The sequence below is a fragment of the Hippoglossus stenolepis genome, chromosome 11 (genome assembly GCF_022539355.2).
Source record: "Hippoglossus stenolepis isolate QCI-W04-F060 chromosome 11, HSTE1.2, whole genome shotgun sequence".
NCBI classification, from domain to species: Eukaryota; Metazoa; Chordata; class Actinopteri; order Pleuronectiformes; family Pleuronectidae; genus Hippoglossus; species Hippoglossus stenolepis.
The window spans coordinates 22,995,165-23,017,644 of record NC_061493.1 but is presented as its reverse complement, the minus strand read 5'-3'; the positions used below and the strand labels follow the sequence as shown (position 1 = coordinate 23,017,644).

General features: G+C 46.1%; 1 protein-coding gene across 1 annotated transcript; it reads right to left on the bottom strand.

Moving 5' to 3' along the window:
* Positions 1-213: 213 nt before the first annotated feature.
* Positions 214-8,335, bottom strand: LOC118117778 (Krueppel-like factor 6). The gene is made up of 4 exons (XM_035170319.2): positions 7,991-8,335; positions 5,272-5,854; positions 4,112-4,235; positions 214-3,163 (listed from the first exon to the last, which is right to left on the bottom strand). Exons 1-4 carry the CDS (start codon positions 8,090-8,092, stop codon positions 3,112-3,114), a joined length of 861 nt encoding a protein of 286 aa, XP_035026210.1. The 5' UTR covers positions 8,093-8,335; the 3' UTR covers positions 214-3,111.
* Positions 8,336-22,480: the final 14,145 nt, after the last annotated feature.

Sequence of the window (22,480 nt, the reverse complement as noted above, 5' to 3'; positions counted from 1 at the left end):
TTTATTACCGATAGTGATGATTAAACGGAACCATAACTGATTTGAAACATGAATTACAGGTGACTGCCGTCTCACTAACTCTGGTTCCAGTGACCTGACCTTTGACCTCTCCAGTGAAAGGGTGCAACAGACGTAATATCTCTTAAGAATCTACCGGACACTTCCTGTTTGACCACACGAGGGGAAAACAAACAAAACAAAAACACACGTAGATCCAATAAATTCTTTTTATCAATTTTCCAATAAAAAATACATTCATACAGAAACTATTTTACAAAACAATTTCAAAATGAAAAAATCTTGTTATAACATAAAACAAACAAAAATAGAGCCTCATATTTCATCTCCATGTTCGTCCGATAAAGATTCTCCGGCTAAAGATCGGGCGTCTCTGCCGGTCTTTTGAAAAGTTCAGAAATAAATCACATGGCAAATTTCTTTTAACAAAAGGAAAAAAAAAGAGCAACGTAATCCTCAGCAGGCACCAGAATGCAAAAATTAGAACAATTCAAGTGTCCAGAACAATTCACGTCTGATTTTTTTTTCTTTTCCTTGAACGACGATAGGCCACTAGGCGCTATTGATGCCTTTTAAAAATAAAAGTACATTTTCTCTTGATAAGTCGAATCAAAACCAAAGATGAAGCGAATGAAGGAGAATGGAGCGAGTCTATTTTACAGTAATTCTTCTGCCTCTTTTCTTTATTGGTTCATGTTTAGAAACAACACACCTTTTTTTTTTTTTTGGTCCCATACCCTTTCAAAATAGAAGCTTCCATACAAAATTCTCTTAGTTTACATTGTACATAATCTTTGCATTTTTGACATTTCTCAGTGTAAAAAGAAACATTGATTTCTCTCGAATGCTCTTTAAGGTTCACCTGTACAGCTGCAGAGTTGGAACAAGGCTACCTGTGATGTTGACTACTGAGTGACAGACGTCGAGTTGTATGAACACGTAGATCAGCCGTACCCTTAAAGTACACACGTTTTATTTATTGACAAAAAACACTGACACTGTGGCTCCAAACTGATTTCTAGAAATGGGGTAAAACGGTGATTAAGTTTTGTCCAAATGTGAGCGGAAGAGATTCCAATAAATCAGAGAGATCGGAGAATTATATCAACCCACGGAGGAGCGTGTTGAAGTCATGTAACTCAAGTTAAAACATGCAAAATAGTGAAGTCGGTACAGACATGCATCTGGTCCTAAAGTCTCGTCTCAGTTCACCTGCAGAGAAACACAGAAACCCCCCAAAGGTCTGCAAAGCAGCTTAGCTGAACTGGTTGGACTGGTTTTGGTACCGTTCAGTCAGATCATGGGTTGTTTAAACCACGACTGAGTAAAGACACAGACTCCGCCTCAGGGCGAGACTTAGCAAAACACACAACATCTAAACAGACTCATGATTGAGAATGTCGTCATCGCTCTGAAGGACATTTTTCTTTGAACCACGGTGAGATTTCGACACATCGACGGATACAAGTGGCCCCAGTGTGTTTGCTTTCTTTGAGTAAATCTCCATTTGTCACATCCTTGCTGGCCGAGCGTGCCGCGTTTCATGAGAACATCTTTCCAAGACTCCTTTGTACCTTTGTCAGCGAGTTACAGTCCGTTTATACTACATGGTAGTAAACCATCACGACACTGAAGCGCTTTACCGAGCGGCGCCACGATCCTGCCTCGGGCCTCGAGCTGCAGTTCTGACGTATGATCGACACAGAAATGTAAAAATGTCAGTCATCGTGAAGCTGATGTATAGTTTTTGTTTTATTATCCGGGAGGTTTAGACGAGTCTGTCTGGAGACAAGGGGGCAAAGGTGTGACTGTGTGGATCAGAGCCTTTATAAAGCTATTCAATAACTACCACAATTACCACTGCATTAGCAGTCCCCGTCTGCTGTGTGTGTGTGTGAGAGAGAGAGAGTGATCTATTTAACAGGACAAGGCCACTTACATAAGGCATCAGTAAGGTCAACAGTGCATTTACAGATAGAAAAGAAAAGAGAGAAGCGCTAAAGTGAAGAAAAAGGAACGAAAAAAATCCCGTGGTCAAGACAAGTTGCCAAGCAATAGTGGTATCCCCAACTTATCAATAAAATTAAAAAAATAAAACGACTGCCTTATGTGTTTTGTACAATACTACGATAGCATAATATGAAGGTAGCTGCTCTCGAATGGAATTTCGTTGTCCGATAAGCAATCGGGTGAGAGACACATCCCCAGATCCCATGCAACGTCTGTTATAATGGTGATAACTGTTTGTGCACAACCGTAGATTTTTTTTGTGTTTTTTTTTTTTAAAGATACAGAGCTCACACAATGGACAACAAAATGAGCTTTATAGCGTGTATGGTTTGAGACAGGCTACTTAATACATTGCACATTTAATAGCTGCACTAAACAAAACAACCTCCCACTTTTGAATAGGGAGCTGTAGTTCCACCTCCGGGCGCACAGGGGGCGCCCCTCTCGCCACTCGGCTCTCCGCTAAATCGACCCCCCCCGCCTCCGCAGCCCAGAGACTCAAAGGACACAGACAGAACCGTATTTTTTTTCGCTTGCATTCAGAGAGACAACAAGATATCCCCCCCCAACCCCCGCAAAAAAACAGCACAACATCGCCCCCTCCAGGTCATTCACTCATTCATTCGCGTTTTCCACAATGCAAGCTCCATCTGCTCCATTAAAGCCAGTCACAGGCACCCAGTCACAGGCACTCAGTCCCCATGCGCACAGGCAAACACACTGTCATCGGAGGCACGGCGACCCCCCCACAGGAGTCCCATAATCCTCCAGGAAAAAAGCGTCGAACACCATACAGAAGAGTCTCCTCCCATCTGCTCCAGCCCAGATTTTTCCCAGATTTTTTTTTAATTTCCCCGCCCCTCCTCTGCAAAAAGCCTCTCAAGAGCAGTCTCCACAGCGAGGTGTTGGAGGCACTAAGTATGGTGCAAATAATAGCCTGCGTTGCTTCATGTTTTTTCCGACGCCTGGAACACGGCGGTGCTCCTGTTGGCGCTCCCAGGACACACCGGCCTCGCTGATCCCCCAACAGGTCGGGACAATCAACCAGAATCATCCCTCAGAGCTGTCGACAAGGAGGCCATCTTAGATGTGCCTCTTCATGTGCAGCGCCAGGTGGTCGGAGCGGGAGAAACACCTGCGGGAACCGAAAAGAGGAAAAATATTAATCTCTCGTGTCCATTTTCCCATTTGCTGTTCTAAACGCTCGCTGCAAACAAAGATGGACGACACGATAAAAGTGAAGTTAAACCCTCTGGATCGCCCCCTGGTGGGTGGCTGCAGTACGAGCCCAGCCTCCTCCATGTTTGTAGATTTTAGGTAGTTCGAATCCCAGGTGGTCAAGTGTTTGCTCTGATCTATTTTGGTTCTTTGTTCCATTCAAAACTGACTGAAACGACACGATCGAAGCTGAGATTGACTCGAGAGTCATTTCAAAATTCTTGTCTGTCACTATCATCAGGACTTCCACACCGAGCGCAAGATGGCGGCGTCCGTATCAGAGATATTTTGGCCCCAGGAAGCGCCCCTCCATCTTTATTTACAGTCGATGATCTTGAGGAAACATCTTCTCATGTAAAAGTTTGGTTTTACTTCGTCCTGTTGTTCATCATATAAGCAGAAGAAGAACGGGGAAGTTGGATTGTCCAAAACTAAAGTTCTGCTAAAGTCAAAGGTTCAGTGACGCTGCTCGTGTGCAGTTCTCATCCAAACACATTTAAAGCAACAATGGCTCATTGAGAAGTTTCCTGCTCTTCATCTTGACACGTCACTCATCCCCTTGTTCTCCACCCGCTTTTCATCTAACCCCTTGACCCCGACCCCATCTGTCCATCCTTGACCCTCATCCATCCCTCCACCTTATCTGTCTTTATTTGTAAAACTCATTTGAACACAGACGTCTGTGTTAGCGAGCGGCTGCTCAGCACGGAAGGTGAATGAGGGATTACAGCCACGCTCTCGTGTTTGAAAGTTAATATTCCTCGTGCCGCTTGCGATACCGACAATTCAAAAACCGGAAAAGACTGTTTCCTATTCGTTCCTGTTCTGTTGGGAGGTCACTCCGGTTACTCGCTGACTTGCTCACCTGTCGCAGTGGCTGCATTTGAATGGCTTCGCTCCGGTGTGCTTCCTGAAGTGTCTGGTGAGTTCGTCGCTTCGTGCAAAGCGCCACTCGCAGCCCTCCCATGAACACCTGTAGGGCTTCTCACCTGCAAGAGTCACAAGGGAGTCACAGGATTAACACAGAGGATAAACAAGACATGTATCAGAAAGTTCATAAAGATTTCAAATTCTTGAAATGTTGAAAGATGTATTTATACGCTCAGACACTAGTATTTTGTTAAATAACTTGAATCTACTGAATCCTAACTCTTTGTAGCACTGTGAACTGATAATTGTCCTTTTGAGTTCTCAATCAAAGAGTGTTTGACATTTCAAAATGCAACTCTGCAGAAATGTTGCCAGTATTTACGGTTGTTTCCCGTCTGAGGGGTTTTACATCGAGGATTTCTGAGAAAGTATGATCCTAAGCAGGTGCTAAGCAGATTGGTCTGGCTCCTCTGCGCTCAAGAGAGAAACAGTCTTGTGCCTTGTGGTTTCTGAGAACTGTGGTATGCAGCTTTAAGGCGCTGCTCGAGTTGACGGCTTATGTAACGGGGGAGAGCTGCAGGAAAAACTAGAGGTTGTTCCTAATGGTCCTGAAGGCCATTAACCATGTGGCTAACATGGTCAGCGAAAGGATGCCAGGAATGTGACTTCCTCCGCTAATGGGCGACACAGCTGTAAACAGCCTGGCAGAGGTCAGAGGTCAAGAGGGAAACTGCTCACATCTGAACCCGGGGACAGAAAACCGCAAATGTCAGCTTCTCATCAGTTCTTTCTATTTCATTTGTTCTTCTTTCTCGGACTGCGAATGTCAACGGACGACTTTCTGAGGTTTTTTTTTCCCAGGGTGAAACCTGAGAACTGTTGATTTGTTTGCAGGATCCACATCCTCTGGGTGCCCCCCCGATGAAGACACGTTCCTCTGTGTGAATTAGGTCACAGTTGAGGGCATTCCCCCTGACAAACAATTCAAACTATGTGGGAGCATTTTCACAACTTTGAATGAAAAAATCAACATTTTACTTTCACTTTTGAGGGGTTTTCACTCTTCAGGTGAGTTTTTCTTCAAAAACCTGACGTTCTAACTGTCAGGGCCGTAGAACCCCCCAGCTTCATCACAGTAATAAAAGCATCTCCTACCTGTGTGTGTGCGCTGGTGTGCTTTGAGGTGCGAGCTCTTGGTGTACACCTTCCTGCATCCGTTGAAGTTGCACCTGTGCACCCGCCTCCTGCCGTCAGGCGACGCCTCCCCGCTGGTGAGCCCCGACCTCTCCGTGGTCCTCTCCGTGCCCCCTGTCCTTATTTTCCCAGGCGAGTGCAGCGCAGTCTGTATCCCGCTCCACACCTGGGCTGCAGAGCCGTCCTTGCCCAGCTCAGGTGAGGACGGCGGCGTGCTGATGATGGCAGAGCCCAAGTCTTCGCCACCGTCGCCCAGAATGTCAGTAAAAGAGCTGGAGGGGAAGTCGAGGGTAGGGGAGAGCTCCTCGGAGCTGTCCGAGGCCTCGCTGCTGGCGTCGGAGTTGAAGCCGCCGGCGTCCACGTGCTGGTTGTCCTGATTGTCTTCCTCCTCCTTGATGAGGGGGATCTTTGGGTCGGGGTCCTTCGACTTGTCCCCGCAGGCGAGCATCAGCTTGCTCCACAGGTCCTCCTGGCTGTCAAACTTGAGTTCGGTGGCCGAGACGTAGGGCTCGTTCTGGAGGTACCTCTCCAGCTCGAGGCAGGTCTGTGCGGGGGAAGACGAGATAGCAGTGAGTTTACTGGTTCACGGAGCCCGAGGCAACGCAACGTCCATAACAAATTACTTATTTTTTACGGGAAACACAAACTGTTCTCCTCTGTACTCTGTGTTTATTCTTAGCAGCAGCAGCAGCAGGAGGGGGAGACGCTGTGACACTAACACCAGTGGCCCTGCTTCCTTCCTGCCAGCATGAACGAGGCAAGACACAATGTCCTATGCAGAGGATGGGGAAGAGCGTTCTACGGGTGCCCTCTGAGACCATATCAGGGAAGATTACAAGCAGCGCACTTCCTTCAGAGAGCATCCGAGAACAAGGTGCTCTTACGCATACATGCATGTGTGTGTGTGTGTGTGTGTGTGTGTGTGTGTGTGTGTGTGTGTGAGAGTGCGTTTAGGTGTGCGTTGGGCCCGGTCATGAAATTTACATATGCTACAGAGCCCCCCCACTGGGTTAGGGAAGTGCTTGTAGATCTTTTAAATCTATCAATTATTCAACATAATGTGGATTTAATAATGCATTCGGAGGCATTGCTGGAAATAACATAGCACACAGGGGACCCGAGAGGAGGGAGGTCTGGTTCACGGGGGTCCATAAAAAGCCTGGCATGAATACTGCAAGAGCCGCTGTGGATTGTGGGCTTATTTCCTTTGAAAAGGAAGTGAGAGAGCGAGGCAGGCCGCGGCCGTCGCTGAGCACAGGGCAGATACCAGGGCAGCTAATGGGCCTGCGCAATTTCCCTAATGAAGCAGATTTTCCAATTTACGGCCAGATTTCTGTGACTTGAACCGACCGGTGCACCCGGCTCCAGGGCAGAGGCTCGGTTTGAGGATAAATATGGTTTTCTGGCTTTTTTCTAACTTTTCTGAAACCTCTATTTTAGTCTCTGAGAAGAGTTCGAACGAGGGGAGAGGATGCTGCCCAGAGGCACGAGTGCAAACTCTGAAGTAACCTTGACACTGAATTTTAAAACTACAGGAGAGACCTCAGCCTCGACGTCGACATTACGGAAACATGGTTTAAGATTTGAATGCCTTTTCTCAAAGAGTGATAAAACAGTCACGCCACAGGAAGAGAAGGAGCTCAGTGAAACCACAGACTTCACAGACACTGTCTCTGTCTGACATGGGGGGGGGATTGTGAGGACATGACAGAGACAGGGAGCATTCAAGGCAAATGTTTGTCCTCAGCAGTGCTGCACAAATCCCATGCGAGCTTTAAATGCCTGAGAGGACCAGACTTGGCCCTAAGCCCGAAGAGACATGACAGACGAGCAGGGACAGAAGAAGAGGAAGAAGAAGAAGAAGAAGATGAAGAAGAGGGGGAAACCGTTTAAATTCATTTCCCAACAGGAACAAGAGGCGACTCTAACCGCTCCATCGTTTCCAGGATAAAAGTCCTCTGTTGTGTCACGCAGGGGTCGACGGGTCGAGCCAAATGGCCCCAGAATCAGTCTCTCTCTCTCTCTCTGTCAGTCTGTCACTCTCTCGCTCCCTCTGTGTCTGTGTGAGAGAGATAGAGAGAGAGAGAGAGAGAGAGAGAGAGAGAGAGAGAGAGAGAGGAGAGGTGTGACGGAGAGCGAGAGAGGTGGAGAGAGAGAGAGAGAGAGAGAGAGAGGAGGAGGAGATACGCGCAAAGACGCACGGCTCGCCATTCAATCGCCTCAATCTGCACCACAGCGTGTTTTGACTTTATCACAAACCTGAGAACCAAAAAACAGAGAATATTTTCCATCAGTTAAACCAAAAGTCACCTCGGAATTATCAGAGTGAGAATAAAAACAAAAAAAACAACCGAATCAAGATGAACCGGACGCGTAAAAAAGTCAAAAAAAAACGGAACATCAGAGATTCATCATGAAGGGAACTTGCAGCATTTCCTCTGTGAACACACGCGTGGAGACTTTAAAACAGGGAAACTGACGCAAACTGTGGCACTGAAGTAAACGCACGGCGGGGGAGGAGGGAGGGGGCTTTCTTGCGTACACAACTTTGACATTTGCGCGTCCACGGGCTGAGCTGTCAGCGGAGAATTACGCGCTCCCCTCCTCGGCACCAGGGGGGCACACGCGCTGTCACACTGCGGGACGAGAGGCGGGGGTGGTGGGTGGGTGGGTTGGTTACCTGCTGCCAGTACTCCTCCAGGGATGGCAACGCCGAAAAGTATCCGGTGTCGTGCACAATCTGCAGCTCCTGGAAGATGCTGCACATTGGGATGACATCCATTTCACTCCGCGGACGCAGCAGCCACAAGTCGAAGCGGAGAGGAGGAGGAGGAGGAGGAGGAAAAAAACGTCGAGGCGTTGAGAGAGAGGAGCAGGAGTCTCGGCGGTGCTCGCATGTACGGTGCCAGGCGGCGGCTCGTGCGCTTTCCAGTGGAAGGAGGGTTTTTCGGAGCGTGTGACGCACGGAGAGCGCACAACACTGAACTCTCCAAAAGTCCGACAGCGCACTGTAAACTTCCCCCCCGATTCAAAATTACAGACAAACCCACCCCCATGTGATTACGTGACGTTTCGGAGCGCGGGCCTATGAGGAGACGGGAGCGCCACCCCCCCCCACCCCGCCGCCTCCGAGCGCCGCCCCGGCCAATGCGGGGCCGCGGCCGACTCCTCCTGCGCGCGGTGGTTGGAGCGCGTCCCCCCGGCGTCTCCGCCTCCTGCCGGACTGAACCGGCGCTATTTATAGAGCTCTATATAAACCCGAGTCCTCCACGAGCAAAACGAGGAAGTCGACTTCTCTGCTGGTGCCGCTGCGCGTCTCGGCTGCAGGAGGAGGAGGAGGAGGAGGAGGAGGAGAAGGAGAAGCGCCGGCCGCGTCTCCAAAATAACGCACCTCACTTGCGTGTTCCTTATACGTTTCTAATTCTAATAAAGTCCGAGGCAGTTGTCACGAGTCGCCCGCAGACTCCCGGGGACCGTGAGATCACTTTCCCCCCGTGCTGCCACGAAATAAAAAAATACGATAGACTCGTTGTTTTCATTGGTGTCCAGAGAAAACACACACCTTCCCCTGTGACCGTGTAAACAGTTTTAATAAGCTATTAAGTTCTAATGGAGTTGCCCATAAAGATGATTATTCGCAAAATGCAGTGCGGGGTTATTGTGTGAGGCAGCAGCTTGAGGCGCATCATGAGGGGACATTTGTGTGAGTGCGTGTGTGTGTGTGTGTGTGTGTGTGTGTGTGCGTGTGTGTGTGTTATAATTTCAATCACCTGTGGCTCTCTCCATCTCAGAGACAGAGCTCACCCCCAGAAACAATCATGGAATCACACTGCTGCCTTGCTTCCTCTAGAGGCAGGACGGAACAGAACCGAGTGCCTGCTGAGAGTTTCTAATAATAAGATCCCCGAAGTATCTCTGGCAGCTCTAGAGTGACATGTTATAAATACACACAGGCGCTCCTGCAGATATGAATCCCCCCCTTGTTTCCCCTCATTTGATTGTAGAAATTCATCTCTCTTACTGTACTGTACTTTCTCCCCCAAACATCAGAAAAACATGAATATTAATGTGAGGTAATACACGTTGGAGAGATTGATGTGCTTTCATTATGTTGTTAGCATAAAAACTTCATTTTGCAAAAAATGTCGTCTTCTTTTTGAAGAAAAAAATAATAATAATCCCACAGTTTATCATCAGGTGGCTTTAAAAATACAGGAGTTGGGTTCTCCCTACTTCCTTTATGCAAATGCTGTTAAAGCCTTCTCATCAGAGTTGTCCTCCTGCCAGAGTCTCTTATTAAACCTCAAGTCCATCAGTCAAAACACTGAGACCAACGCCGCAGCCACTCTTCAGCTCGCTGACGCTCAGCATATACACATACGGAGCATGTGAGTAAAATTACATCTCCAGTTGCATAAGATGTGGGATAAAGTTGAAGTCAAGCGGAACACAACGGCGGCATTGAGGGGTAAAAGGCAGGCGATGTGACAAACAACATATTTGGAACAGAGGGCCATTGTCTGACCCACTGGCCCCAGTCGAGCGCCTCCACAGCCCAGTCTCTTTTGTTGGGATCTCAGCTGTGGGCACATTTTTGCAGCACTCAGCACTATCACATTCTGTCATGAGTGTGTGTGGAGTGCCGGGGACAGGGAGCACATGCACGGGGGGGCGGGGGTGGGGGGGTCTGTGTTGTGATATAGATCATAGGTAACAGAAGGGAAGAGTCATGCTTCCCTCTGCAGCATCCATGATTCACTGGTGACCTTCTGAGCAGCGCAGAGGAACAAAGGGAGTAATTCTATCAAAGCTCACTCTGTATAAATACTTCTCTTTGTGTGTGACATGCAGCAGGAGAGTGTATAAGGGAACTGGCCTGTGCATTAGTTTCACTGTTAAGTGATAAGAAAATACTGTGCACACTAAAATCTTCTCTGGCAGGTCACCGGCCCAGCGGTTCAACACGTGCCAACACATTAACTGTGTTAATATATACGGCAGGTTTTATAGACTGGTACTGATTAGAGGGATAATGCTGCTGTCACACCGTGTGAGAGTTACTGTGATTGATCATTTCCCCACTTGGATATTGATTAACAATATTTAAAAAGTTGTAATTACAGCTAGGGGACTTGAAAACTGAAATAATACCAATGGATTCAGGTCTGGGCGGCGGCACGGTGATGCAGTGGAGGTTCCCGGTTTGAATCTCCGCTTGGCCGCCGGTGTTTCTGAGTGGAGTTTGCATGTTAACGGATGTTAATGTTCACGGCTAAAAAAAGAAGCAAATAGGTTCCTCATGTCAAAACTCATTTGTTGAAGGTCAATTTTGAATTAACGACACAGACGTGGGAATCGAATAACGCGTTAAAACATGAAACATTAACACTCGGACTTATATCAGGGTGATGACAACTTCCCCTCCAGGGACACCACCCAGATGTTTGGGCTTCATGACTGATATGAGCTCTCATTTTCATACACAGTCCATGGACAGAACTAGATGACTAAGTAATAAAGTGAATATTCTATATACTGTCTCGGCAACAACCACATTTTTTTCAGTTGTGAGAAACTTCTGAATCTTTTTCTAACACATTTATGACTATTATTACCGTGGCGTCTTCTTTCTTTGAAACTCATGTCAGTGGTTTCCTGCACCGATGCATCACACTCACCCGCTAATATTTATAAAAGTGTCACTTTTGCACTTCCCTTGTGAAACTCTGAGTCATCAAATCAAATTCCTGCACATTCTCTCTCTCTCGTGCTCGTAGAAGTCACCCGGATGCTGATGCACAGATAGCATGAGTCACTCGACTGTTTAGAGCCGGTTACCATGAAGCCGAGACGGATGTCGGTACGATGCTGGTCGGTGGCGGGATGAATCCATAGCAACAAAATAATGAGCGTAAACAGCCCGGTGCAGAATCAACACAGCTCTGAACCGGTCAGGCTTTGTCTCTGTGTGTATCTGCATATATCACACGCTCTGGTTGATGACTGTTACCTTGCTGAAAACATGCAGACATTGTCGATGAAGAAACTTACAGCACTGCCTCCCTCACATACCTAACAGGCGGAGAGGAAGAGCATTTATATATATATATACATGCATATAGTTCTATTTCAGGTCAATAGTCTGCATTAAATAGATGTGACTGTGTTATCTGTGCACAGCAGCCGAAACCACAAACCCACACGTGCAGCCGCCACTGGACACACATGAGCACCGGAGTGAGTTGTGTTTCGTGACCACAGACGATGTCAGAGATCAAACAGGGGAAATAACAAACTATTTCTGCTTCTCATCTCAAAACTATTTTAAAAAAACCCTTCATTTTGAGAAAGAATGCCCCAAAAAAAAAACCAGTCACTCACTTTTAATTAGCCGTCCCCAGGATTCTGTGCACGGCGGATAAAAGCCAGCTCTTAATTTGCAAACAGTGTCTGGTGCCTGATTAGAAATACACTGTCGCAATTAGGCTAAAAAAGAAATACAAGTTTCCTTGTTGCCATTGGGAACGAGAAGTCAGATAGCATAATAACAAACGACAGGGATTCAGGAGCCGCGCGTGTTGTTGTGTCTGTGTTTGTTTTCTCCGTTTGACGGATCGTCTCGTGAACGCAGTGTGTTGCCGTTTGGTTTGGATTATTACCAATTACCATTTGGATGTATGAGGAGAGTTGATTTCGCTAACACATTCAGCGTGGCACCCCCCCGACTGCCTGTCACTTGCACCTCATCAGAATGCAAAGATATTCAGAGCGAAGTGAAGTACAGTATGTAAAAGCAGCGAGGAGGCACAATGAGCAGCAACTCCACGGCAACGCCAGATAAAGTTAACGGGATTGGTTCCCTTGCATCACGTGTCTGATTGATCCTGAGTGTTGATGCAGCGTAGATGAGTCAGGATCATGAAGCCTTCAACAGAGGAACAGACGTATGACATGAATCCAGAGGAAGCCGAGGGAGACTCCTTCTCCTTTTCTTTAACACTTGCCAAGTGCTTTTGAGCAAGATTTTCAGTTCTCACCAGCACGGGGAGGAAATATCCCGGTGTCAAGAGCGAATGTGAAGCCGAGAGGCGAGTAAACACACTCTCAGTAGCAACTGTGAGTGGAATCAATAAAGATCCTAAGTGATGTTTACATAGTTGCCTGAAAATAAAAGCCCCGGTGCCCATGACCGCAGCATTATTCAAAACATAACCAAATAAAGACAGAGAGGATCTTCACCGAGTGGTGAGACGAGTGGGAGGCGACGGGGCTGCTGGATCTTTTCAATCTTAGACTCTCAGTGCAGATCATCAGACGAAAACTGGGAATAAAAAGATGATCACAAGTATAAAGCCTGGTTCACGATTTGTATCCTGATGTTGTCATTGTTTTGAAAGTCGCTGACAAAATCCCCAGATTGGGTTAGAGACGCTCGCCGACACGTCTAACAGGCTCCATATCCAGATGAATCAACTACAACCAATCAGAGCACAGGACGGGGTGAAGGTGGTGGAAGCACACGACTTTTGCATTTTGCTTTTAATGCAAAGTATAAAATTAAATTAGCATTTCGGCTAAATTTGAGCTGCACAAAGTCAAACATTTAACTGTGTGATTATCAAATATGAAGTTTTAAAGACGGCCAAGCTGAGAGTAATTTCCGCTTCACCATGTGTGTGAGCCCCTGTCGCCAACCAGCTGTGTAGTATGAACTTTAAACGAACCACAAATCACATGATACCAAGTCATGTATGTGAACTTGACACAACAACAACAACAACAACAACAACAAAGACACATTAGATACCGACTGTCATCGAACAAATCTAAACAACCCAAAGGATGTTTCTGCAAATATATTACAGAGAACAAATATTTGATCCGAGATCGGAAGGTGGAGAGCGATCATAACTTAGAGGTTCTTGCACGTTGCACGACGTCACGTTGCCGAGTGCATTTCAAATTATCTAATGATCAACAGATTCCTCTGATCTGATCACTGTGACAAAAGCCCCGGCCCATATATGGAAGAAGCTATTCAGAGAGAGAGCCCATAGACGTGACCTGTGATTCCACTCGGGAGACACAAGCGTCTTTCACACATCAACCCAACATTAGATGAGTCACAACTGCACGAGCACAGATCTGCTGTGTGTGTGTGTGTGTGTGTGTGTGTGTGTGTGTGTGTGTGTGTGTGTGTGTGTGTGTGTGTGTGTGTAGATGACCTGCATACAGCGTGTTAACCCATGATCAGTGAAGCGGTCAGATACATGCACAGTGGGGGTGGCTGCCTGTGTGTGTGTGTGTGTGTGTCTCGGCATGTATAGAAAGCTTTTAGGTGACGTAACACGCCGTCCCAGTAAATCTGCTGCTGGTGACATCATTTCTTAAAAGCAGCAAGTGACAACATGAAACACTTTCCCAGCGGCCGGGGGGGGGGGGACCGTGCTCGTGTGTGGAGTCCCTGAATGACTTTTTTGTCTGACGCGTCGCTACGAGCTTGGGAAAAGAAACACAAGTGGTGTGTCAAATGTATTGATGTGCTAATTGCTGCCTGATGTCATCTGGCAACACCGTGTGTGTGTTTCTGAGCAGCGAACTTAAACAAAAGAGCGGGCCACATGTTGTCGCTGGCAGCCGGGCCGGACTGGCAGCGGCTGCAGTCCTGGACGCGGCTGCTCCCCGGATGATTTATATAAGATGTGCATGTTGGTGTGTTTGCCGATAAGAAAACTTTTATTCTACAGAATTAACTACAAAGAAATGTATTTGGTTGTATTTTGTATGTTTTATTTTCATTTACAGTTATTCATAGTTAAACTGTAAAACACCAAGCCTCACATCTCTTTGTCATGAGTTTGTTTCTTAGGAATCACTGTCATTGACTTTTAATTAAACCTTTGCTGTTTTTCCTTTGGCTCAACTCCAGTTGTTTCTTTTTAATGAGCAATAAAAATAAACCTGACATGACTTCACTTTGTATCTGAGTTAGAAACATGTTTTTAAACTGAGTGCGTTTCATAATCTTGATTCTGTTCACGGCGAAATTCACCAATCACACGTCACTGTACTGTAAATGTACAACATCTGTCCTGTGCCAGATGTTTCGGTCCCATGATGCCCGCAGGAAAGATTTGCGATGCAGCTGTTCATCGAGCAGCGATCTAGAACAACTGGTAACTATTTATTTTTTTATACATCTGAAAAAAAAACGAATGTAGAAGGTGAAGGATAAAGTGAGCGACTGATGAAGTGAGCGAGCAGAGAAGTTCAGTTTGGTGAAACTGTGCAGAGCCTCTTTAAGCTGCCTGTTTGTTTGGCCGCTTGCTGCTTCTCTTCCTGAGACCTGCGGTGATCGAGCAGCAGAAAGTTGAGACCGACCTCAGAAGCCCGAAGCTTCGCCAGCGCTGCGGTACACAGAGCCGCTCGGCTGTTTGTTCAAAGTCCATTAAAACGCAGCAGCAGCAGAGAAACAGCTGCTGTTGTTATCGCTGGTCAGTCCCAGTCCCAGCAGTGGTCGTCTGATTATTCAAAGTTTATTAATATTGAAGGTATCAAAAGTCCAAGTCGCACCAAATTCAATCCTGCACTTCCTCCGGCTCCTAACGATCCACATCCCGAGTGTGAAGCCAATGAGACGAACGCTTCTTCAGATATGTGGGACACATACAGACAGAGTTCTAAAACTATTAGATCGCTTCAGCACAAACTTGTGTGTTTATTCTCCTTGAATAAATCACGTTTATTCAACCTGGTTTGCACAGGGAAATATTTACTTGTGCACATAACTGCTCACCTCTGCATGAGTGCACTTCATGTCTCTCTGTTGCAATCAAAGGGACATTTAGCAGGATAATGAGCGGCGGCCATGCAGGGTGCATCATGTTTAGAGGAGTCACAGCAGAGTGAGTCATCGCCGTCTCATGACCGGCTGCTCCGAGGAAACGGAAAAACTCCACTTAACCTTGACCAATAAACTGTGAAGTGTGTCAATCTGCTGAATTTCTCTGGTTCGCACTGGGGAAACGTCCCCATGAGACAGAAGAGAGAGGCTGAGTGGAGGGGCTGGAGAGAACAGCCCAGAGCCAGAGGGTCACAAGTTTGATTCCTGTGAAAAGCCAGCGTGACCGTCCAGAACAGAGTCTTTAGTCAAAGTAAAAGTACCCACTGTTATTTGATGCGTGTGGATTCGTATTCCCAAACTTGTGAACACGATATCCAAAGAACGCCTGCAGCTAAATTCTTAAAATTTGGTACATACATTCACTGGGATGCACAGATGAACTGATTAGAATTTTGTTATCGAAGAACAAAGTTTAAGGTCGCGGTGACCTCACAAAATTCACGTGCTGCCTTGTGAACGCAACATCACCAAAACACGTCCAGGGAATCCCTTCAAATTTTGTACAAAGATGAATACTAATACTAATATTCTCTTGCATGTGATATATGAGGATCAACCACAGGGAATTTCATTTCATCTGTTAGAAACATTCCCTGTGAGGATCAGAATTTGTAGGTCACAGACATTCGACCTCTCAACATGCTTTTATCCTCGAGAACGCACAGAACACCTCGAGTGAATCCTTTCAAATTTGGAAAATAATGTGGTTTTCTTTTTACCTCTCATTAAATGATTAGATGTTAGTGCTTAAAAGGTCAAAGGTCACAGCTACCGAACGACTCTGAAGAAGAAGACTGAAACTGCCGTGGCAGACAGAGGCGAACAACGGCAGGGCAGTAATTCTAGTTTCATAAATACAACCAGTGTCCATGGAGACTGAGGAATCTACCGCTGACCTAAAGTAAAATTGAACGATTCCACATTTGCGAGCAAAGACAGTGAACCATCCATTTCACACGATTGCATTAGCTAAATGTGTGAGATGTAAAAAAAAAAGAAAAAAATGTAAAAGATAACGTATTGATTTCAGTTTAGCAGCGCGCGGGCGTTATCATCAGTGAGCGCTGAGGTCAGTTGTTTTAGCTTTGCTTTAGCTCTGGAGATTTATCACCTCTGTTGAATCGCGGCGAGGCGGGGGAGATAAATTGAATGCTGATCCTCGGCGGAGTAAGAAAGCAGCTTCGCTCCAAAGTGAGATATATGTGAGATATCAGTCCGAGCGTTTACGCCTCGGAATGTGATTGATGGCGCGAAATGAAAACACCAACTTATCAACAATTATTATTGAGGGGTAACTTGAGTTCTTGGTCGGCAAAGTGAACACTTTTAATGCCGTTATTGAGCGATGCTCCTGGAGTTGATTAATTCCTCGGTGGTGGATTGTTTTAACGGATCAACGTTTTTTTATTTTTATTTATTGCAATCCGTCTCCAGTTGAGGATTTTCTCTTTTCAATCCCACACGCTGTCAAAAAAAACCCTCCGCTCTCCCTTCACTCGTTCTCCACCATCATATTTCAACGGGGGACGGTCGAGCTCGTCATTTCCACCGAGTGAGACCTCGGCGTTTTTTTTCCCCCAGACAGGCTCAGTTCGGTTTTTCCTCGTCTCCATTATCAGCTCTGCATTTAGAGAGCGTCCGGAATTAATGAGTCGGATCATCAGAATCTCAACCTGACAAAGCAGGAGAAGAGGAAAAAAATAAAAAAAAGATGAGAGCAGGTTTGAAAATGACTCCAATGCGCCTCGGGAGTTTATGAGTGAATGTCATGAATGAGATAGTGTATGAGCAGGGTCTGTTAATCCTGGTAATGTAAAAAAACACAAGCCATTATGGACAAATACTATTATCCTGCACCACTGCTCACCTACTTATAGGATTTATGTTGCTTCTGAAACTTGGGTCAATGTTTGTTTTGAGGCAAGAATTAATTTTTCAGTGTATCTTTCCTCTAGTATGTTTTTTGTTTGGAAAAGATAAAGTTTTGCAAAGTTAACAGCTTCTCTCCGGATATACATAATAACCGTAATAATAATGACCGAGTGCACCAGCTGGCCAATCAGAGCAGCCTGGGCTTCATCAGGAGGAGGGGGAGGAGCCAAATCAAGTGTTTGAGACAGAGGCTGAAAAGAGGAGCTGCAGCGACGGACAGTCTGAGGACAGTCAAGAGTTTTCTCTTTACGTTAGAGCCTGAAAACCTTTTCAAGTAGTAACTCTAAATTGAAATTCCAAGTGCAGCGGTCGACCTAAACCTGCCTGGTTGGAATGGTTGGCCTGTGGAAACGCTGGTGGCAGTAAACACTGGCTGAGAAGGTGTCGCTGCTCTGAACACTGAGCACTGCACTTCCTCGGGCCCTGAACAACCCACATGACAAGTTCGAAGCAGATAAGAGAAATGATTCAGATCCAGAGACAGATTTCTGGAATTAGTAGAACATCATAAAATTGCTCCTCAAAACATAACTTTGTAGGAAACCTTTCTCGAAAAAGGAAAACTAACGAATGATTATATTTAAAATACACAGATAATTAAACACCAGCTGTGCATCATCATTGAATCTGCACTTCCAGCGCGTTAACCCGACGATCAGAGTCCCAGTCAGACCTCTCGCTGTGCATCTGCTAATCATTCAGTTAACCTGCAGCCGGGTGACACAGAATGAAAATGGAGTCATCGGCGCGACGGCGAGCGAAAAATGATTTGTGGGCTACCCTCGCACGTACGGTCCAAGTAGCACACATCCTGTTGTGCATGAAAGGAAGCGACTGTATCCCGGCAAATGGGAAACGCAGAGGACACAGATGATCTGATAGGAAAAACAGGTCGTGGAAACAAACACTCTGACGGTGCAGCTAAAGACATGGCAGCGGTGTCCAGACGCTGGAGACGCTGGAAAGACACTTAAAGGTGCTCGAGGCCAAAAGAGGAAAACATGTCCATCGTTCAATTTGTGTCCCAGTTTCATCCAGTTGGAGTTTTTAAACCTTTTCACTTTGCATTTCAGATTTCAAGTTGGTTATTCCTCTTTTCTTTTCTCTTTTTGGTGTCGAAATGAAGAAAAAACTGTTTCCTGTAAATCACAGCTTCCATATTTCTGTCGTCTGACCTGTTATGTAAACTTCCCACTGATTAGAAAACTTAAATTACAGTGGCGACCCTCAGGATTGATGCGAACAGAGGCTTCTTTTGATATCATGTCACTATCCGTTGTTATGGAGATCGCTCCAGTGCTCAGAAACAGTGCCGGGTTTTTATTTGAACCGTCGTTTATCCTCAGACGTTTGGCTGAATAGCCCAGCTCCCTCTTTTACACTCACTCATGCCGGACACTCAGCTTATTCAGCAGGATCTACCTCGTGGTCCCCGCTCAGCTCCGAGTCCAACATGCTTGAGGAGCGTACATCATGGGAGATTTTCTTTTCCTCTCGCCTGCTCGGCCCACGCAGCCCAGCCCCGGCAGCTGTGAATGTGATGATAGGAGTTAATGACCCCAGAGGACCCTGAGTGACCCGCCCCCATCCACATCTCCACAGCGGCTGCCATTCCATAATGCAAACAGGAACGTGACCCCCTTCCTTCCCACTGTAACCCAGACGTGGAATCCAGCCCCCCCCCGCCTTCCTGCCCCCACTCCGAGGGGAATCCTCCACACGATCCGCGGCATTCCACATCCTGCCTGACTCACCCTCATGCCGAGAGAGAGAGAGAAGAGGGCGAGTGGGAGAGAATTAACCTCAGGAACGTGAAAAGAAAACCATGAGAAACTTAAATCATATGTATTATTATATCAGACTCTTTAACAGCAGTCGGACTGTAAAATAAATGTTACTCAAGTGACTCACCGTAACCTGTATACATCTACTTCAAGATCTCACACATGCACATACACAGTTTACATCCTCGTGCATCCTCCTGTGCTACTGCACTTTACTCAAGTTGGTGTTTCTACGTATAAAAAATCCGTCTGAACTCAAATGTTATGTTCAAATTAGCCCAATCTGTACTTTTATTTAGTATTTTTATATTTTATTGTGTATTTTATTCTATTTTTTTGACTTTCACAGGCTCTCTTGTTTTCTTCATGTGTTGCTGTAACTCCCTGACGTGGGATCAATGAAGTTTGTCTTATCTTTTCTTTTGATAAAAGATTAAAATAAATATTGGTTCCTTTGTTGTTGGTGCAGATTCGGTGTCAGAGCAACAGGGAAATCAGGAATCATGTGCAGATCGATGAATCGACGGAAGGTTTGATAACACCACCAAACCAGAATCCTGTGGAGTTCCCTAACAATGTGCACGGACTGGAAATCTGCCTAATGGGAAAAAACAAATAAATTATCTTCGAGTCTGCCGTGGTTATGCATATTCAAAATTAAGTGTAAATCACATTATAGTCTCATAATAGCTATTTGCCTTCCATGCCATTTGCCCAATTCATTTACACTTTGCAACACAAACCCCCCCAGTGTGTTGCTGTTGGGTTTTCCTATAAAAAAAATAAATAAGAAGGTGTAAAGATGCAGGGACGGCGAGCAGCTCTTATCGGGAGCAATTTACACTTGTGGCCGGTGAGGAGGAAGAATCATGGCTGACAGGACTGCTCCCTCTGAGAGCTTGTTTGCACCACAGCTTGATTCACAATTATTCTTGTGAAAATGTGTTTCCATACAGCGGTTGAAAGCAGCCCACCCCCCCATGAAGCCACATTTAAATCTGCTAGATCCAGATTTCTATTTGTATCTGCACCAAATCCACACGCTCATGGATCTCAGTCCCATAAACCTGCTTGATTGTCCATCTTGCAATGTTAAAAAGGGATAAACACTCCCTGGATCCGTCTCCAATCCCAAAGTGTATCGGGTACTTTCTTGGCCCGTGCGTCTCTTGTGGAAATCCATTCAGTAGTTTTTGTTAAAATCCTGCAGACGAACAAACAATCCGACAGACGGGGGGGTGAGACTATCTCCTCCTCGGTGACGGTAATTACAAGAGCTTCAGTTTGTTTCACACTTTTGATCATACTTGTTGAAATCCTCTCACGTCCTTGTGGTCATTAATGAGTAAAAGAGAGAAAGACCCGTCGCAGGACTGAAATAAGTTTTATTTGAACCGAGTTAAATGAGTCACTGTTTCTGTCACAACCCAACATGCATGCAGGGCAACAGCAGTTTCATTTTTTTTAAAGTGTAGCCTGCTCTTGCTAGTTTTAACTTATTTTTAATGTTTAAATTAATCTTTCTCATGTTTTCTTGCTGACGTGCGACTTTAAACCCAGATTTTGTCCTTCGATAGAAACTCAAAATGTTATCCTTCTGGGAGAATTGGGAGTTTATTTACATCGTCTTCCTACCTGAGCAAAAATTATTTCACGTTCTTTCTTTGTTTGGGTGCAAAATGATCTAATGTTTTCCTGGAGCTCGTACCGAACAATCCCAGGAAGACGGGGACCATTTGAAACCAGCGAGGACTCACGCTCTCCAGCTCAGAGCACAGGAACCGCTCCGGTCACGTGTTGCCACTGCATGAATCACTCCACTGCAAACAGTGAATGAGAGAGTTCAGCAGGAATAATAGTGCCGTATTTACACAAGCTGTGGGTTTTAATGTCAGGGTAATCTTAGGCATTTGTGAGTCACTCGGCCCTTAAACATGCAGTCGCCGCAGCCACACGGGGTAACTAGGCAATCATGTCGGTTTGTTGGAGTCCTGTGTGACTCAGAGCCGGCAGGCCGCTGAAGTCCGGGCGCATCTCGTGTTCAGAGGAGAGCAGTGTGGCATTCCAAAGTAATGGACTCTATATTGGGCTCTGGGGAGTGTGTGTGTGTGTGTGTGTGTGTGTTTCTCAGTATGTGGGCTGGTATGTCAATGCAGCTGCACGTGGGAGCGCTGTGTGTGTACGTTTGTGTGTGTGCATGTTTGATCGCTTACAAGAATGGTAACCATTTTTGTTTGTTTGTGCCACCCTGGCGCACACTGACAATGAACACTGTGATCACAGGCTGGTGTGTAGGTCGTTCTGTGCACATGTGTGTGTGTGTGTGTGTGTGTGTGTCTGTGTGTGGCCAGTGTGGCGGCAGGGCGCTCCCCAGGAGCCGCACAGTCCAACAAACAATCTGTGCTGTGTGACGCGCTGCTGGAGGAAAGTACCGTGGACTGTAAATAGAGATGGACGACACGTTTCCACTTCCTCCCGTGAAGATAAAATATCCCGGATACGAGCGCTGCCATCTCGATCTGCACAGCAGTGATCAGGGTGGAGCTGCGATAGCGACGTTGCACCAGTTCACTCAATTGCGAGTCAATCATGACATTACCCCCCATCATCGAATAACGAATTAAAATCAAACACAAACACTTGAACAAACATTAGTGTGATAAGAACGACCTAAAATGACATTTTGATTAATGCGTACTTTGACTTTTCATATTTAGTCCATGTTCCGTATGCTAACATGGAGGAGGCCGGGTGGATTATGTGCAGCCTGACGACGGCTTAGCCTCTGGGAGCAGTGGGCAATATTCAGATATCGGGGAGAAAGCAGTTTTTCCGCACAAAACACAAGCAGTGATACTTTTGTCAGTTTGTGGTGCAGACGAGAAAGATAAATTTAGAAAAGCCGATAGCCGATGTATTTCTGTCAATGTGTTGTTCCGCTCTTTGGTGAAACTGGAAACAGAAACCAGGAGACTCCCGACCTCAAGATCCTGTCCCTCACCCACAGATTCTACATATACATGTTTATCAAGATTAGATTGTGTGTAACCTCACGAATGAGAAGTTTGAATAAAAAAAAGCTGCAGGCTCCTGGACAACTGACGGGGCCACAGACAGTCGCAGGTCTGTGTGAAATGTCTGCAGCTCTGTCTCAGCGGCTCAATGTGCTGGAATTAAAAAGTGAAGATACTGTTTGCTGACTGAAAAATCTAATTTCAGCCAGAGACCACCAACTGTGAATCAACACTCCTTCATCCAGCTCGTAAATGAGTTCACGGTAAAGCAGGCGAGCGGAGAGAGAGGGGGGTGTTTCCATTTGCTGCATCTAACGAGAATTAAACATTTATGTCTCCTTAAATGCGCATTCATCAGCATCAATAAGTGTTAATTAGTATCGAGCAACATTTGCCTCCTTGAATCAACCCAAAGCCGTTCGCCCACGGTGGAAAAATTTCATTTTCCCCGACTCCTGTGGTCAATGTCACGCCGGGTTACCCACAATGCAGTGTGATGCCGGTGCCAAAGGCTTACCGGGCGCAGTCTGTCGCTC

Coding starts and splice junctions, on each gene's coding strand:
- LOC118117778 (XM_035170319.2), bottom strand. CDS start 8,092: ATGGATGTCATCCCAATGTGCAGCATCTTCCAGGAGCTGCAGATTGTG. Junction 4,236..5,271: donor ACACCAGCGCACACACACAG/GTAGGAGATGCT, acceptor TGACTCTTGCAG/GTGAGAAGCCCTACAGGTGT. Junction 3,164..4,111: donor AAATGCAGCCACTGCGACAG/GTGAGCAAGTCA, acceptor CGGTTCCCGCAG/GTGTTTCTCCCGCTCCGACC.